The sequence below is a fragment of the Tachyglossus aculeatus genome, chromosome 7 (genome assembly GCF_015852505.1).
Source record: "Tachyglossus aculeatus isolate mTacAcu1 chromosome 7, mTacAcu1.pri, whole genome shotgun sequence".
Taxonomy (NCBI): Eukaryota; Metazoa; Chordata; class Mammalia; order Monotremata; family Tachyglossidae; genus Tachyglossus; species Tachyglossus aculeatus.
The window spans coordinates 55,840,549-55,860,358 of record NC_052072.1 but is presented as its reverse complement, the minus strand read 5'-3'; the positions used below and the strand labels follow the sequence as shown (position 1 = coordinate 55,860,358).

At 40.6% G+C, this 19,810-nt stretch overlaps 1 protein-coding gene across 1 annotated transcript in view; it reads right to left on the bottom strand.

Moving 5' to 3' along the window:
* Positions 1-19,810, bottom strand: part of IQCA1 (IQ motif containing with AAA domain 1) — a 260,984-nt gene that overhangs the window by 229,643 nt on the left and 11,531 nt on the right. Inside the window, exons 3-5 of the mRNA XM_038749256.1 lie at positions 13,405-13,524; positions 6,434-6,625; positions 4,712-4,783 (exon numbers count right to left, since the gene is read on the bottom strand). Of these exons, the coding sequence (XP_038605184.1) occupies positions 4,712-4,783; positions 6,434-6,625; positions 13,405-13,524 (384 nt within the window). The remainder of the gene's footprint in view (positions 1-4,711; positions 4,784-6,433; positions 6,626-13,404; positions 13,525-19,810) is intronic.

The window sequence follows — 19,810 nt, the reverse complement described above, 5'->3', positions numbered from 1 at the left end:
AATTTCCCTCCCAGGGTGCATAGTTCTGCAAAACCTAGTTATTTGGTCCTGCAAATAACCAAAGTCAGTCATATTTTAAGATTACTGTGGTGCCAATGTATAATGGTAATAATGATATTTGTTAAGCATTTACTATGTGCCAAATACTATTACAAGTATTGGGGTAGACACAAGTTAAGTAGGACACAGTCTCTGTCCCATATGGGTCTCACAATCAAGTGGAAGGGAGAAGACATTGAATCCCATTTTACAGTTGAGAAAACTGAGGCACAGAATAGTTAAGTGACTTGCCCAAGGCCCCAAAGCTGACAGATGGCAGAGCTGGGATTAGAATCCAGAATCTCTGATTTTCAGGCCCGTGTTCTTTCCCCTACTCCATGCTGCTTCCTAATAATAATGACAATGATAATAATAATAGCATTTGTTAAGTGCTTACTATGTGTCAAGCACTGTTATAAGCGCTGGGGTAGATTCAAGTCAATCAGGTCAGACACAGTCTCTGTCCCATATGGAGCTCACAATCTGTGGAACCAATATACGTGGTATACTGCAAAGACCTTGACAACAGCAATCTGATTCCAGAGAGGGTCTATAAAATCTCCTCAGAGGTCAGAGTGATGAGCTTAACTGACTCAGTCTATGTAGGAAAGTTTATTCCAACTACTCTTCAGATATGTTACTTCATATAGGCCAGGAAGCTGGACTGGTTTATTCCAGTAATTTCATTTTTATTGGAATTAGATTAACTTTGTCTTACAGAAACTTAGACTTTTCACAGAGTTCAAAAAGTTAACGAAAAAATTAATGTTCTTAAAAACAATCTTTAAAAAACATCTTAAATGTGCATATACACTCAGTTCTGCTATACTTGTTTTTACTATTAGGTTTTGGCTAGATCATTGTTGGTGAAATAGGGAATGTTGTTGGTGAAATAGGGAATGTTTGTCTGACAAAGCAAGCCACTTCACAAAGTGTGCTCTGATGTTGGAAGAAACAGCTTGTGCGTAGCATAGGAATGGATGAGTACTACAATGTGTCAGCCTTTACAACATCTCTAGAATCTGCCCCTTTCTCTCCATCCAAACTGCGATTATGCTGGTCCAAGCACTAATCTCACCTCGACTACCACATGTCACCTTGCTGACTCCTCACTCCAGTCCATATTTCACTCTGCTGCCTGGATCATTTTTTTCAATCATTCTGTGCACATTGCCCCACTCTACAAAAGCCCCCAATGGTTGCCCATTCACCTCCACATCCAACAGAAACTCACCATTGGCTTTAAAGCACTTTAATCAGCTCTTCCCCTCCTGTCTAACCTTGAGAGGCTAATCCAACTTCAACCCAGTCCTCGCACTTAGCTTCTCTAACACCAACCTATTTGTTGTACCGCAGTCTCATCTCTCTCTACTCATTAATCCCTTGTTCAGGTCCTCCCGCTGATCCCTTTAGACTGTAAACTTACTGTGGGCAGGGAATATGTCTGTTATATTGTTGTATTGTACTCTCCCAAAGGCTTAGTACAGTGCTCTGTACACAGTAAGCACTCAATGAATATGACTGACTAGCTGAACTTCCTTCCCCTTCATAACTGTCAGACTGTTGTTCTCCCCATCTTTAAAGCCCTTCTATAAGCATGTCTCCCTGAAGAAGCCCTCTCTGACTAACTTCTCATTTACATCACTTATCCACTTGGGGCTGTAACGCTTAAGTACATGGATCTTCACCCCACCCTCACCTCACTTATGTACATATCCTTATACTCTGCTGCTTCTCCTATCTGCAATTTATTTTAATGTCTGCTTCCTGCAGGAGATTGTAAACTCCTGATATGCATGGAGCCTGTCTACTAAGTCTATTGTATTGTGCTTCCCAAATACTTAGTACAATGCTCTACACACAGTAAGTGCTCAATATTTTGACTGATTAACAGTTTTGCAAGACCACACCTCCATTAAATAGGGGTTCCAAATGTATCTGGTTTACAGCAGATAAAAGTTTTGGCTTTTTATCCTTGAGTGTAGTGATGTCCCTAGAATGGACTAAGAGAAAAATATTAACAGTACAAATAATGTTCCTCAAAACAATGAAATGAAATCTACATCTAATTTACTATGATTAAGGCACCAAGCTTCTACTATGAAGCAATATCCAATATTACATAGAGCATTTAGCAGAAGCAGCATGGCTCAGTGGAAAGAGCCCGGGCTTTGGAGTCAGAGGTCATGAGTTCGAATCCCGGCTCCACCACAAGTCTGCTGTGTGACCTTGGGCAAGTCACTTAACTTCTCTGAGCCTCAGTTACCTCATCTGTAAAAATGGGGATTAAGACTGTGAGCCCCACGTGGGACAACTTGATCACACTGTATCCCCCCCAGCGCTTAGAACAGTGCTTTGTGCATAGTAAGCGCTTAACAAATGCCATCATTATTATTATTATTATTTAAGCCTGAATTTGAGGTTCTCAGGACTCCAACATAACTGAGTTCAAACAAACCTTCTAAAAAGATGTTTCATGCTAATTGGGCTGAATCAGAAGAAAATTCCCTTTGCAATAAGGAGTCTAATGGCACCCGCCTAGGTCAAAAACATATGGGGCACATCATGATTATTCTTGTTCCACAAGTTCATAATCTTGATATCAAATCTGACTCTTTTGTTATTTACATCCTACATTCAGTCTCTCTGGCAGTTTCCTCCCAGTTCTACATTTCACTGATCCACCACTCCACTGATACTCCTATGACCTCCTTGTAGGTCCCCCGTTTTCAATCTCTCCCAACTTTAGTCCCTCTAAATTCCCCTTCATGCAACGTCTTTTGAAAACATTAATCAGACCCTCCTCAAAAAATGTCCAGTGACTTTTCACTACTTCTAGCATGAGACAATGATTCCCATGGCTAGGGTCCCTCAAGCTGTTCTCTTCTCCCACTATACCATAGTTACGTTTATTGCTCTTCCCTAAACAAACATTCTAACCATCTCTGTCAACTTTTTAATTAAACCCACTGCTTACACCTTTCTATTGACTGGAAAGCCCAACTAGTTCAGCTTCACTAAACTATGTCTTTTCTCCCCACTCAAAAAAAAAATTGTCACCTCCTCAGGAATCAGTTTGGATTAATCTCCCTACTTTGCTGGTAATGTCATCCCAAGAGCATCATTAGATAGTGGGAAGAGCACAGGACTGGGAGTGAAAGGATCTATGTTCTAATCCCAGCTCTGCCATTAGCCTTCCCAGACTGAGTCCCCTCCTTCCTCTCCCCCTCCCCCCCCTCCATCCCCCCAACTTTACCTCCTTCCCTTCCCCACAGCACCTATATATATGTATATATGTTTGTACATATTTATTACTCTATTTTACTTGTACATATTCTATTTATTTTATTTTGTTAATATGTTTTGTTTTGTTCTCTGTCTCTCCCTTCTAGACTGTGAGCCCACTGTTGGCTAGGGTCTGTCTCTGTTGCCAAATTGTACTTCCCAAGCGCTTAGTACAGTGCTCTGCATACAGTAAGCACTCAAATACGATTGAATGAATGAATGAATGAATTAGCCTGCTGTGGGAACTTGGGCAAGTCAGTTAACTTCTCTTTGGCTCAATTTCCTCATCTGTGAAATAAAGATTCAGAAGATATTCTCTCTCCTATTTAGGTTGAGTGCCATGTGGGACAGGAACTGGGTCTGACAATTACCTTATATTTTCCCTTGTGCTTAGAATACAGTAGGTGTTTAAAGAATGCCACTATTATTATTGAGCAACCTCAAAACTCATATTTTTTTGGATTTGTTCTTCTCCTATATCTGTCTATTACTTGCATTTATGCCCTTTGTCTTGATTTAGGTGCATTTGTCAATATATGTTTACTGCCTTTCCCATTAGAATGTAATGCCCTTGAGGGGAGGGATCATATTTTTTACATGTTTCCAATGTGCATGGTATAGTGCTCTGCACACAGTGATGCTGAAAAGATAGTAGGCACTGATCAGGCTACATTTTCTAGGATTGATACTTTCAATTACGTAGTGAAGGGTCTTCATGGCAGATATTCAAGTGGAATATCAATTTGGCAAAGTACCATCTACTGCCTGGACCTCTAGAAGCTTTCTAAAGGACAGTTGTTTTGCCAGAAGCCTGCAGAAACTTTGCATCCTTAAGCTCTAAAATGATTATAACTGAACAAATAGGTAGCATGGTCTAATAGATAGTGCATGGGCTTGGGAGTCAGAAGGACCTGGGTTCTAATTCCAACTCCATTACTTTCCTGCTTGGGCAAGTCACTTAGCTTCTCTGGGCCTCAGTTACCTCATCTGTAACTCCCCATTTTACAGATGAGGTTGGGGATTAAGTCTGTGAGCACCATGCGGGATAGGGACTGTGTCCAACCCGATTTGCTTGTATCCACCCCAGTACTTAAAACAGAGCCTGGCACATGGTAAGCACTGACATACCACAATTATTATTAAATAGGCTCACAGTGGAATTCTGGGAAGGATAACCTCTGGGCAAAATTAACTGCTGATATGCCGTGAGAGGGTTTAGGGTACAGGTAGAATTCAGGGATTTTTCCATTCTGTTCAATTACTGGTGTTAGGCTTTTTTCTTTCATCATTTCGGTCGAGTACCCATAAAGTATGTACAACAGAAAAAAATTGTTTTCCTTTCCTATCACAATATAAAAGGAATGAAAGGGTTAGTGATAAAACTTACCATTCCCAGAAATATCATTTCTTCTTCTCGCTCTATTTTTGTTTTCTTCCAGTCATGGAATCCTCGCCAAACCTGAATTACAAATGCAGTTTTAATGATCAATCAAATTTATTGAGCACTTGTGTGCAGAACACTGTACTAAGCACTTGGGAGAGTACAGTATAACAGAGTTGGTAGACATGTTCCCTGCCCAAAGTGAGTTTATAGTCTAGAGGGGGATAGAGGCATTAATATAAATAATGGACATGTACATAGGTGCTGTGGGGCTAAAGAAGGGGTGAATAAAAGTGAAAACCACTAAATCCAGGATATTTGCTACTTCATGGCAGGAAGAGCCTTTAAAATAGGAACTTTTCACCATCAAAAAATATATTTAATTCCAGACAGAAGTAACCACTCTAATTTCCACATTACATTTCTGGAAAATATTGTGGCTCACTGGAAAGAGCACGGGCTTTGGAGTCAGAGGTCGTGGGTTCAAATCCCAGCTCCACCAATTGCCAGCTGTGTGACTTTGGGCACATCACTGAACTTCTCTGTGCCTCAGTTACCTCATCTGTAAAATGGAGATTGACTGTGAGCCTCCCATGGGACAACCTGATCACCTTGTAACCTTCCCAGCACTTAGAACAGTGCTTTGCACATAGTAAGCACTTAATAAATGTCATTATTATTATTATTATTAACTAGTGCATTAGTCAACACAGAGGGGAGGATGGATGAGGGAAATAAAGGGTTTAGGCCGTGAAGGAAGGAGATGTGATTTTAGGACGGTTTTGAAGATGGAGAGAGGTGGGGAGACTGTCAGATATGAAGAGAAAGAGGGCTCCAGGCCTGAGGGAGGATATGGGTGGAGGTTAGGGGTGAGAGAGATGAGATTTAAGTACAGCGAGTAGCTTAATGTTATAGGATCAGAGGGTAAGTTTGTAGTGGGAAATCAGGACGGTTAGATAGGGAGAGAGCTGATTAAGTGTCTTAAAGCTGATATGGAGTTTCTGTTTGATGTAAAGACTGATGGGAAGCCATTAGAGGTTTTTGAGGGGTGGGAAGATGTGGACTGAACAGTTTTTCGGAAAAGTGATCAGCAGAACAAAGTATGGACTGAAGAGGGGAGGAATATGCTCAAAGGAATGTTTATAGGAACTTGAGGCTTAACATTTTAGAATTGTAACAGATATTAAAATGTACAGAGTAATGAACTATCCAAAATCTACTAGCAGATCTTTGGAAAGTTATCCTTTACACCATGACTACGATAGAGGTTCCTTCAGTTCAGATTAGAGGGGAATTGGGATCTTTTAGAGATGCCAAATGAGAGACGGAGTTGAAGATGGGTAATATCTACTTTTGGGGGACATTACTGAAGCCCAAGATGCAAAGCATAATCATTTAATAATCTTATCTAGTGTTCCATACAAAACTCAGAACCTGATACCACCTGAATTAAAAAAAAAATAAATCCTTTCTTCAAAAGCAAAGTTAAACTCCTCCATCTTGAGCCAAGATGAAAACCCTTTCAGATGCTAACAGTCTCTATTTGGAAGGATAAGTGGTTGACTGAGCAATTTCGGCACATGTGAGATGGAAAAACCTGTCAACCTCAGGATTTCTAGAATCTTGCATATGAATAGTTTTTATTTTGCCTTAGTTCATATGCATACTAAATTAGTTCACTCATGCCCTAAACTCTTTCCTTACAACTAGGAAAAAAAAAGCTTTCACCTTTTGAATGCGAATTGCTGCAGCATTTTGGTCAGCAATTTTATCACTGTGAAGTCTAGATAGCCTTTCCTTCTTTGCTTCAAGGAAGATTTGTTTCATGAAAATAGCCCTTAGTCGTCCTTGCCGAGCCCGCTCAGCAATCTGGATGATTTTCACAGCTTCTTCTAGGGGCAAAATCTTTATAGGTTTCTTCTGCAATTAAAAATGTTAATTCAAGTTTTAAAATGTAAATAACCTACAAATAAAGTCTTAATAGCAATTATTATTATTTCTGTAATAATGTCATTCCAAGACTTTATTATGACAATTGTTTGAAATGATGTAGATACCCATTAACCAATTTTCTAATTGAAAAACAATTGAGATTGAACAACTTAAAATATTTCAGGCTAGACAAACTCAATTCCGTAATTGAATCATTGCAATTTAAACATACCTCCATATTCCCCATATGGTAGTAGTGCCATATGTTTTGCATGCTGGGACATCTGAAATTAGAAATGCTAAGATGCACACAATGCAGTAAAGTGTAGAAAATATGTAGGTCCAATATTAGAATATAGGAAGATTTGGGGGCTATCATGTCACTTTTCTCTCATTGAGGATAAAAATCCCTATTTAGCACCACCACACTCTCCATCTCTCAAAATCATAATTTTGGCATTACCCTTGACTCACTCTCAATCCCCATAGTCAATCATTCGTTTAGTCATATTTATTGAGCGCTTATTGTGTGCAAAGCAATGTACTAAGCACATGGGAGAGTACGATATACCAATAAACAGATACATTTCCAGCCTACAACGAGCTTAGTCTAGAAGGGGAGACAAATATATATGAAAATATCCATCACCATGTTACATTAATTCTTCCTTCTCATTTTTTAATGGTATTTAAGTGCTATGTGCCAAGTACTGTAATAAGTGCTGGGGTAGATACAAGGTTGGATACTGATTCTCATTTCCAGGATCTGCTTCTTCCTCTTTATCCAAAACAGCCACCACACTGGTCCAGGCACCACTTGTCTTATCCCAGCTTAATTATTGCATCAGCCTCCTCAGTAACCTCTTTGCCTCCAGCCTTTTTCCTTTAGAATTCAGGCTTCAATCTGCAGCCTGCATCATTTTTTCTAGAATGTTGTTAGGCACACATCTCCCAGCTCCTCAAACACTAGCACTGGTTGCCCTTTCCTCTCCACATCAAGCAAAACTCCTCCTAAATACTGGCTTTAAGGCACTCAATCTGCTCTCACCCAACTATTTATCCTTATTTTTCTCCCTCTACAACCTAGCCTGCACACTTTGCTCTCCTAATACCAACCTAATCACTGTGCCTCACTCTGCTCTCACACACCATACTCTTGCTCATGCCCTCCTTCCTGCCTGGAACTCCCTTCCCCTTTTCATTTGACAGGCCACTGACTGTCCTTCCCCTAGTCAAAGTCCTTCTAACATCACATTCTCCAGAAGACCTTTCCCACTTGATTTCTCATTTCCCCACCTTAGGTATCTGCAACTGCCATTATCACTTCCATGTTACCTCACTCAGATACATCCACTCTCCAATAGCACTTATGAAGATATTGTTATTATTATTATCATGGCATTTGTTAAGTGCTTATTGTGTGCCAGACACTGCTCTAACTGTTGGGGGTATAATAATGATGGTACTTAAGTGCTTACTTTGTGCCAAGAACTGTTCTAAGCACTGAGGGGGACACAAGGCAATCGGGTAGTCCCACGTGGGGTTTGCAGTCTTAATCCCCCTATTTTACAGATGAGGGAAATGAGGCACAGAAAAGTTAAGTGACTTGCCCAAAATCACACAGCTGACAAGTGGCAGAGCTGGGATTAGAACCCTTGACCTCTGACTCCAAAGCCTGTGCTCTTTCCACTGAGCCATGCTGCTTCTCGCAGCAGCGAGATACTTAGATACAAGTTAAGTTGGACACAGTCCTTGTCCCATATGGGGCTCTCTAAGTAGGAGGGAGAACCTCATTTACAGTTGAGGAAACTGAGGCACAGAGAAGTAAAATGACTAGCCCCAGGTCTCATAGCAAGCAATTTGCAAAGCTAGATTTAGAACCCAGGTCCTCTGACTCTTAGGACTACGCTCTTTCTATTAGAACCTCTCATGGCACTTTTGAAAATATATACACTATTAAACACTAACTAATGTACATACCTTTTTCCTATCTGTAGTTTATTTTAATGTTTGTCTTTACTACTAGATCATAAGCTGTTTCATGACAGGTATTATGTCCACTAATTCTGTTCAACTCTCCCAAGAGCTTAGCTTAGTCTTTATACTCAATTACTTCCTATTAGTAAGTTAATTTTAGCATGTCTCATCTAACTGGATTGTAAACTCCATGAGGGAAAGGGCACAATGATTATTAATTGTAATGTATTATTCCAAATCCTTAGTACAATGTTTTGCTCACATAGGTGCTTACTATTATATCATTACTTCAAGGGGTAGCTGAGGATTACTGCAATGCTAAAGATCCTCACTTAGAGCAAATCATTTTAAATCTCTCTATATTCTGAAGCAGAATACTTCAGAAATAGCCTTTAAAAAATATCCTAATCAAATATTTTCCTTCAGAATTAGTGGTAGCTCTTGCAAGATGCCATTTTGTTTGGGGGGCGGGGAGAGAAAAAGAGCGAGAATGAGAGAGAACTAAAATGAGAATGAAAGAGAGAATGTGAGAGAGAGAGAATGTGAGAAAAAGAAAGAGAATGGGACAGAGAGCTATTGTGTCAATTTTCCGTTGCAAGTATAAAAATTGCTACTAAACAATGGGTATTTAGAAGTAGTAAGAGTTAAAGGATCTGACTAAAGTTCAGAGAAAAGTAAATCTTTTGAAGAGTTGAAAATCTTCAACTGCACATCTGAGTGTACTTTCAAAAACAATCACTGCTTCCAAAAAATATTTTCTCTAATATTTATATGAAAGAAATGCAGTAGAAAATTAATATTTAAACCATGAAACTTGGAAAATATCCTACAACCCCCTACTTCTCTGAACTATAACTGCAAGCTTAATTCGAGGCAGCTCAACACATGGAGTTCTCAGCATCAGATTCCCATAAGAAAAAGAGCAAGTTCATGCCTCTGCCCCTCTAAGAGAACTCTGGGAACTTGGTTCCAACCAGAACAGAACCAGAACAGCCCCCTTATAGCTGTGTAATGTAGATAATGATAATAATAATAATTATGGTATTAAGTGCTTACTTTGTGCCAAACACTGTTCTAAGCCCCGGGGTAGATACAAGGTGATCAGGTTGCCACACGTGGGGCTCATGGTCTTAATCCCCATTTTATAGATGAGGTAACAGGCACAGAGAAGTGAAGTGACTTGCAGAAGGTCACATAGCAGACAAGTGGCAGAGCGGGTATTAAAACCCTTGTCCTCTGATTCCCAAGCCTGTGCTCTTGCCATTAGGCCAGGGGCTAATCAGCCCCTTCGCCTGCTGGGTGATGTATCTTCTTGTTTCCCTTCGTCCCCCTTTTCAACTTTCAACATGACCTCTAATTGGATGTTTTGATGTTACATAGCAACTGCCAAAGGTTGACCACAATGCAATACAGCCCAGTCAGACCTACAGTCTGTGATGTCTTACATTTTGGCAGTCTGATTCCCAAGCACTCATTTAAGAGTAAGGTTGCTGTCCCTTTAATAATTTTGTTGCTTCTTTTCCTACTGGTGTTGCCTCAGGTTCTAAAGTCCAAAATCTATGGCTCCTATATCCTAAACCCACAAAATTCCAAGATCTACATTTTGCTTGTCCTAATAATTTATTCAGGATTTTAGGGGAAAACAAGGCTTCTTAACCTTTTTTTTTTAAAGTTGATATTCTTTAGGAGAGGTTTAGGGTAAAAAAGTGAAAAGTTAAATTTAAGAAGAAAAGATATCAAAGTAAGACAAGCATGTGGGTTATATAAATTTCAGAGATATTTCACAGCTGTTAATCCTCAGAGTTAGCTTTAAGACTAACAAAAGGAAACATTTATTTACTAATTGTTTAAGAAGCACATGGAATTCATTACCACAGGAAGCTTTTCAGGCAGAAAAATCTCAATAGACTCTGGGATGGGGATTAGGAGGAAAATTTTGAGATGCTGAAGGGATATCTCTATTCATGAGATGAATGTCAAGAAGAGTGACCATTACCATATTTCTCCAATTATCCTCTGGTCCTAAATTAGAAGAAAGACTGATGCGCCTGATACGACCAGTTATCTGATTCAGTAGAATGACATTTTCTCAGGGAATATTTTTCTGATATTAAACATGTGGTTAATTCATAAAAAAATCAGTAGGCTACATTTAGAATCTAAGCTAATTGTTCATTTAGGGTTAACCGCAGTGCGATCGATTTGCCTTGTAGTTTTAGATTTTTTTAAGAGAAATAAAATGTAGTGTCTAAGTTTGTTTCTAATAGACATTCTAAGGTGTTTCATTTTGCATAAAAAGCTTACTTCAATATACACAAGGCTGTATTTCATAACTGCAGTATACCAAATGCATCTCACAATAGGTGTGTTCTAAATTGTGTAATATTAAGTAAGTAAAGATAAGGCAGAGCCAAATGAGGCTAGGAGTCAGTCTATACAAGTCTAATTGCCCATGAAATCAATCACTGACAAGGAAGCTGCCAAATGGGACAGCACTCCACACTTTGGGAGGAGCAAGCTGTACCAATTAGAGCAGATTCCTCGGTTCCTGGGCCCCTGCTTTGACAGTAGAATCTGCCACCCAGATTCAATGAAGGAGGCTGTAAGTAAGAACAGCCGATCTCCTCCATGCCAGCTGACCAAACTCGAGTTAAATCCCTTCACTGCTAGAGAAGAGAAGACAGTTCTGGTTGGCCTCAATTTTTTTTTTTGACCGATGTTGAAGGCGAGTTTATTTGGAAATGTCTCCAATTGGAATTTAATTCACCTTCAGATGTGTCATTTGGGATGACTGGTTGTTTCCCTGCTTCAAAACTTCCAGTCAATTGACATAAAGAAGAAAGCTTGGAAAGTCAGAGTACAAAAGTTTGTCCTTCTTTAATTGGCCATATGCCTGACTTGGAAATAATTACTTAGAGAAAACACGCTGAACAAGATTTCTCCTAGTGCTTACTTAAGCATCACTGCCAAACAACCACAGAATTTGCTGGAAAGATGGTTTCAATACCAATTATCCCACTGATCCAGTCTATATGTAATTTTACTTTGGGAACACACCTTCCATTAGGTTCCATGTTATCACTCTTTAAGGATTCTTTACAAGTATTAATCCAAATAGCTTGAGCACCAAGCTCCAGGTCTATTTTCTTGCCTGGTTGTTTTTTTAAACATAAAAAATTGTTGTTAGCATATGTTTTTAAAAAACTGATTTCTATTTAATGCATTTCAAAGATTGATTAGTTATAGAGAAAGGAACCTAGTATTCTCTTATGAGTCAGCCAGTTCTTTATGCATATTATTTCCCCTTCATGCATGGATCTTTATTCTCTCTCTATTCCCTCCTTTTTATCTTTTCTTTCATCTAGGGGCAATGGAGGACTCAAATTACTTTCCTCTGATTCTGCCTGTTGTTGGGTAGGAACCGTCTCTATATGTTGCCGACTTGTACTTCCCAAGCGCTTAGTATAGTGCTCTGCACACAGTAAGCACACTCACTAAATATGATTGAAAGAATGAATGAATGTCCTTGGGTGTAAGAAGCAGCATGGTGTAATGGAAAGAGCACAGTACTTGGATTCTAATCCCAGCTCTGATGTGTGATCTTAGGAAAATCGATTAACTTCTTTGCACCTCAGTTCCCTCATCTGTAAAATAGGGATTATGACCCACGTGGGACATGGACTGTGTCCAATTTGATTGGTTTGTATCTACCCCAGCACTTAGGACAGTGCCTGGAACAAAGTAAGGATTTAACAAACACTATTAAAAAAAAGCTTTCCCTGGATTGAAAGACAAAGGCCAGTAATTTAGTCCTCAAGAGACATTTTTGTGCTAATCTTCCTCCTGCCCCCCATTATTGTTAGTAAACAGGACATGAGATCTCAGGAAAATGTGGATGCAAAAAGTTCTAAGGACATTGACAAATATTCTCAGCTTTTGCTTCAGTTGTCTACATAACATGGTTAAGATTCTCCTACCCCACTATTTCTTTGTTGCCTGAATCCCACCCCATGTCTCCCTCCGCTGACACCCTTTACCTATGGCAGCTGTGTGAGTGGCAGGGAGTCATCTAGTTATTGGCTAGTGGTTTTGCTTTCCTTCATGGCTGTCTGGGAAGGTGGCTCCTTAGAGCCACTCTGTTCCCCAAATGCAAATGATTCAACAGCCTGGAAAGCATTGGCGGCTGCAGGGACTGTTCCTCTCAGTTGGGTTCGATAGTGGAGTATTGTGCTAGGCTTAAAATGATAAACTGCCATCCAGTAATGTGGCCATGGAAATGAGGACCCTAACGGTGATCTCAGTGGCTGACAATTTTATTTAGAGGATTTATTGGCCAGAAATTCAGGGATAGTCCTGACTAGTACATGTGGAACAGTGAAAAATTATGAGATAGTCTAATAATAATGATGGTATTAGACACTTAATAGGGGCCAAGCACTGGGGCAAATTCAAGATAATCTGATCAGACACAGTCCTTGATCTACACAGGGCTCACAATCTAAGAACATACTTCAACACTGTTTAATAGCAATAAATAAAGTAGTCTTTGAGAAGCAGAGTCATTTTAGAATTTTGCTCTGGGTTTTTGATGTTCTAAAATGTTGCTAAAAGCTCCATTCTACAAAAGATTCAACATGTATTTATGGACAATAAATTAAAATCAGCTGCAGTGTGGTCCCAAACAGAAAAAATGTCTAATTTATACATAGCTAAAACTCAAACTATAAAAAAACCAGTGGAAAATGATGGTAAATCACTGGATAAATATTTTTTTTAAATGATATACAAACCAGTTCGATTCCTTTCAATCCAGCATTAGTTAGAATCTGAGCAAGGATTTCCTCTCTTTCCCTCAGGACTTGCAATTTCTCCTTCAAAAAATATTTTGGAATAGGAATCTCTAATTGTTCCTAGAAGAGATCAAAAAGACACGGAAACCCAAACATTAATCACTCAGATTTTGGCTTGTTCTGCCGAGGGCCATGGCAAGCCCACCCACTTCCCATCGTCTGAGGCTAAGCTATGCCCGATTGCGGATCTGAGGATCACATCTCAGTCTTTCTGGCTGCAGTCCCCTTATCTTGGAAGCAGTGTGTTCTAGTGGATAGAGCACAGGCCTGGGAGTCAGAAGGATCTGGGTTCTACTTTCAACTCTGCCACATGTGGGCTGTGTGACCTTGGGCAAGTCACTTCACTTCTCTGTGCCTCCATTACCTCATCTGTAAAATGGGGATTAAAAGTTTGAGCCCCATGTGGGATAGGGACTGTGTCCAACCTGATTAACTTACCCCAAGATTAATCTACCCCAAGGCTTAGAACAGTGCTTGGCACATAGTAAGTACTTAAATACCACAATTTTTATTAGTAGTAGTATTAGCTTTCTGGTGGTGCTCTCTGCTTACTGTGCCTAACTGTTCTTTTCCCACCGTTTTGCCTTGTCCCCTACCATAAACCTGTCACTTGTGGTACAGAAGATACTAGGTTTTACTGCAGTATATTATTAAGGGTTTGGTTCTTTACAGAAATGTGGAAATCAACACTCTTCCTCTTTTGTTAAACTAATTCAATCTTTATAACTTTGACCTAGAACATTAATATAGGTAACAATCCCTAAGTCTTAATTAGTACTGGGTAGTGAGCTGATTCTATAATGTGAAGTGTGGCCTAGTAGAAAAAGCTCAGCAAGAGCATGCGAAAGAAAGCAGGCACAAGAGGAATCAAGGATAATGGCAAGATTGTGGGATTAGACATGGAGAGGATAGTGGTGCCTAGACATGCTGAATTTGAGGTAGGTTCTAAGCCTAGCTCCGCCACTTGTCTGCTGTATGACTTTGGGCCTCAGTTACCTCATCCAGATAATGGGGATTAAGACTGTGAACCCCATGTGGGAAAGGGATTTTGCCCAACTTGATTTGCTTATATTCCCCCCAGTGCTTAGTACAGTGCCTGGCACATAGTAAGTGCTTAAAGACCACAATTATTATTATTACATCCATGTTAAGATGTTCTGGAGGCAGAAATGAAAGATTACAGAGAAGAAGAGAGGGCAGGGATAGTGAGGTAGATCTGGGAATCATCCACATAAAGGTAACAAATGGTTACTCAGCATGGCTCAGTGGAAAGAACCCGGGCTTTGGAGTCAGAGGTCATGGGTTCAAAACCCGGATCTGCCAACTGTCAGCTGTGTGACCTTGGGCAAGTCACTTAACTTCTCTGTGCCTCAGTTACCTCATCTGTAAAATGGGGATTAAGACTGTGAGCCCCCCCCCATGGGACAACCTGATCACCGTGTAACCTCCCCAGCACTTAGAATAGTGCTTTGCACATAGTAAGCACTTAATAAATGCCATCATTATTATTATTAGGAGCAGATGAGCTCCTCAAGTGAGAGAGTATAGATTGAGGGGCCATAAGGGTATAAAGAACTGAGTCCTGAAGGACACCCATAGTTAGGAAGTGGGAGCCAGAGGAAGACCCAGAGAAAAAGAGACTGAAAAGGAAAAGCCCAAGTGGTAGAAGAAGCAGGACATGACAGGGTCAGAGAAACAAGGATGAGATGATGTTTCCAGAATCAGTCAGTCATATTTATTGAGCACTTAGTATGTACAGAGCACTGTACTAAGCACTTGGGAGAGTACAACAGATTTGGCAGATATATTCCCCACCCACAACAAGCATACAGTCTAGATGGGGAGACAGACATTAACATGAACAAGAAATTTATAATATCAATTTAAAGATATGTACATAAGTGCTGTGGGGTTGAGGATGGGGCAAATATCAAGTATGTAAAGGACACAGATCCAAGTGCATAGATCATGCAGAAGGGAAAATGATCCAGGGAAAAGAGAAATTAATTGGGGAAGGCATTTTGGAAGAGATGTGATCTTAGTAATACTTTGAAGGTGGAGAGAGTGGTGGTCTGGTATATATAGTTGGGGAGGGAGTTCCAGGCTAGGGGGATGATGTAGGAAAGGGGTTGGCAATGAGATAGATGAGATGGGGCATAGTGAGTAAACTGGTGCTAGAGGAGGGGAGTGTGTAGGCTGATCTGTAATAAGAGGTTAGTTAGGTGAGGTACGGTGGGTGAGCTGATTGAGTGCTTTCAAGCCAATGGTAAGTAGTTTCTGTTTGAGAGGGAGTAGTCTAGTATTGAAGGCAGCCAAGAGGTGGAGGAGGATTAATACAGAGTGGCGTCTGATAGGTTTGCTTGAATGAGGTCACCGGTAACCTTGGAGAGAGCAGTTTCAGTGGTATGGAGGGAACAGAAGATGGACTATGTAGGACGGGAATTGAAGCGGAGGAAGTGGAGGCAGTGGGTGTAAAATACCCATTCAAGGAATTTGGATAGGAATGATAAGCAGGAGCTGGGTCAATAGCTGAATGGTGCAATGGGGTCAAAGATTCATTTGTTTGTTTTCTCCAGCATAGGGGAGATGTGGGCATATGTGAAAGAAGAGGGAAAGCAGATGATAGAGAGTGAGTGGTTGAAGGTGTTGGAAAGGGAGGGAAGAAAAGTGGGTACAAACATTTTTTATAAAAGGTAAGAAGGGATGGGGTCAGAGCAATAATTTCTTGAGATAACCAGGAAGGATGAAAAGTAGTTTTGCCTCATGTTTGGATTTTGACAAAGTCATCAGAGAAAAGATGTAGGGGCACTAAGGGTTTAGGTAGGGAGTTAAGTCAGGAACAAATGGTGCAAGAACTAGGCATAGGAATCAAGAAGGGAGGAGAAAAAGTGTTAAAAAGAGGAGAGGACAATATTATAACAGGAAAGGATGAATTTCAGGTGGCTGGGATTGACCTGATGCCTGGATTTCTTCCAACAGTGCTCCACAGCATTAGCCCATGAGAAGAGGAAGCGTACTGAGGTAATCCAAGGCTGGTGATAGGTTAGACAAGCTTGATGGTGGGATGAGGTGAAAGGGAGTTGAGTTTCACAGAGAGGGAGAACTTAGCTCTCCTACCACCAACTACGTACTGTCCTTCAATCTCATGTCTCCACAGTTGACCACTTTCTCACACCCTCCCTTCTGCCTGGAAACCCCTTTTCCCTTCACATCTGACAGATTAGCACTCTCCCCATCTTCAAGGCTCTACTAAAATCATCTCATCCAGGAAGTTTTCCTTGACCAACCTCTCTTCTCTCCACTCACTTCTCACTCACTTCTGCAACACCTATGTACTAAAGTCCATACCCCTAAGCATTTTGATACTCACCCCACCATCACAGCACCTATATACACATCCTTATATTCTGTTGCTTTCTCCATTTGTAAATTATCTTACTGTCTGTCTCACTAGATTGTAAGCTCCTTGGGGGAAAGGATAGGGTCTACCAACTCTTGTACTCTCCCAATCCTTACGTCCAGTGCTCTGCACACAGTAAGTGCTTAAATGCCACTGATTGATGAATGGAGTTGAGGGTATGGATTTGTGTATTGAAAGAGGTTGTCAGGTAAATAGAGAAGCATCTTGGCCTAGTAGATAGAACACGGGCCTAGGAGAGAAGAACCTGAGTTCGAAACACAGCTCTGGCACTAGTCTGCTGTATGACCTTGAGCAAGCCATATAACCTCTGTGTGCCAGTTACCTCATCTGCAAAATGGTGCTTATAACTGTGAGCCCAATGTAGAACATGGACTGTGTCCAACCTGATTAGTTTGAATTTACCCCAGTGCTTATTACAGTGCCTAGCACATAGTAAGCACTTAACGAATACCATAAATAATTTTTTAAAAGCCATATGAGGCAAGATAGCCTGGAATAAGTGACTGGAGAGTGGGGATAGGTCCTTTGTGTGGGGGAAAGGACAGTTTATGTGAGTAATAAGAACTCTAGCTTGTGTAACATATGTTACAAAACATATAATAAATGCAACAAAATGTCCAAAATGGGGAAATCCAAGTGAAAATTCAACATAACAAAGATGGGCTGAGGGATTGTACTTAGTAATGGGACAAAAACAATCTGAATCAAAGAAATGAGGTGTTATCAGATATTGTCAGAAGAGGAAAATGTCCTTTTCATGGTGAAAGGCCACAAATTGAAAGAATGTGCAATGCTTAAAATTGTTTCATATGTCATTGACATTCTGAAATATTACAGCTTTTTGGTAATGCTTATGACTATATTTACCTGACAAAAACTGATTGTGACATTGCTGTATGTTTTCTTGGAGAAAACAAATCTCCTTTCAAGTTGCAGATGCAGTGAGGTAAATTCTCCTCTACTTTGAAGGTAATGGAAATTTGGTCCTGCAGGGTTGCATGGATCAAAGATGCTGTAAACGAGCAGGAATAATCACTGTAAGGCCCCCTTGCCATAAATGACTCCAGGAACTTAAACCCGAAGTAAACCAAGGCAGTGCTGAAGGAATCCAGCAATCAAATCAACAGTATTTATTGAGCGCTTACTAAGTGCAGAGTACTATCCTAAGGGCTAAGAGCTTTGGGGATCTGTCTGCTTCTCCTTGTACCCTTGTCCATCTGGTGGCAGTGACAGGGACGACTGAAGGCAAATATGTTCCTGTGGCAGAAGAGTAGATTTTGGAGTTTCTGCTACAGCAGCTACTTACAGGTTGGAACCAACCCAGATTGAGCCCTCTCCTTCCTCTCCCCCTCCTCCCCATCCCCCCCGCCTTACCTCCTTCCCCTCCCCACAGCACCTGTATATATGTATATATGTTTGTATGTATTACTCTTTTATTTGTTTTATTTGTACATATTTATTCTATTTATTTTATTTTGCTAATATGTTTTGTTCTCTGTCTCCCCCTTCTAGACTGTGAGCCCACTGTTGGGTAAGGACCGTCTCTATATGTTGTCAACTTGTACTTCCCAAGCGCTTAGTACAGTGCTCTGCACACAGTAAGCACTCAATAAATATGATTGAATGAATGAATGAAACTAAGAGAGTGGAGTGGGGAAAGAGTGCTCAGGGAAATATCTGGCATAAGATAAACTATGGGGTACTAGGCTCCCAGGACCTTGGCCCAGCTCCCTAGGGTCCTTACTCTTTTGATACAGGTGAGTTATGACTTTAGAGAAGGACTCTGCCAAAATATGCATGGTAACAAGTGTCTACTGTCCTTATGTGGATGACAGAAAGCTCAAAATTACACTTAAGTGTTTCCTACATGCCAAGCATTGTGGCATTATCCTTGACTCATCTCTTTCGTTCAATCTGTCACAAAATGCTGTTGGTTCTACCTTTACAACATCTAGAAGCAGTATGGCCTAGTGGAAAGAGGATGAGCTTGTGAGTCAGGGGACCTGAGTTCTAATCCCGGCTCCGCCACTTGTCTGCAGTGTGACTTTGGGCAAATAACTTAATTTCTCTGTGCTTCAGTTACTTCATCTGAAAAACGTGGATTAAGACTGTGAGCCATATGTTGGACAGGGACTGTGTTTAACCTGATTGTCTTTGTATTTACCCCAGTGCTTAGTACAGTGCCTGGTACAGAGTAACCAATTAACAAATACTACAGTTATTATTATTGTTATCTTGAGAATCTGGCCTTTCTTCTCCATCCAAACTGTTATGTACTGGTCATCTCCCATCTCAACTATTGCACCAGCCTCCTCACTGACCTCCTTGCCTCCAGCCTTTCCCTCGCTAGTTCATATTTCACTCTGCTGCTCAGATCAGTTTTCTGAAAATCTGATCAGACCATATCTCCCACCTCTCAAAAACTTCCCGTAGTTGTCCATCCACCTCTGCAAAATGAAACTTCGTGCCATTGACTTCAAGACTCAATCAGCTCTTTCCCTCCTGCCTTAATTTGCTGATCTCCCACTACAAGCTAATCCTCACACTACACTCCTCTAATACCAACTACTTTCTATATCTCAATCTCATTTATCCCACTGCCAACCCCTTGCCTAGGCCCTCCCTTAGACATAGGACTCCCTCCCTCTTATATCTGAGAGTCTACCACTCTTCCCACTTTCAAAACCCTACTAAAATTCACATCTCCTTGAAGAGGCCTTCCTGACTAAACCCTGATTTCCCTTCCTCTGTGTCAACTATGCACTTTGCCTTGCACCGCCTTATCTTCCCTCCTAGAGCTGAAAGGGTCCCCTCCGTCCTGGGAACAGGAAAGCAGCAGGCTGAAACCTTGCACATGCAACTCAGAAAGTCCCCTCACAAGCAAAGAAGTAGATTCATCTTGACTGTAAGCTTGTTCTTTTCTTT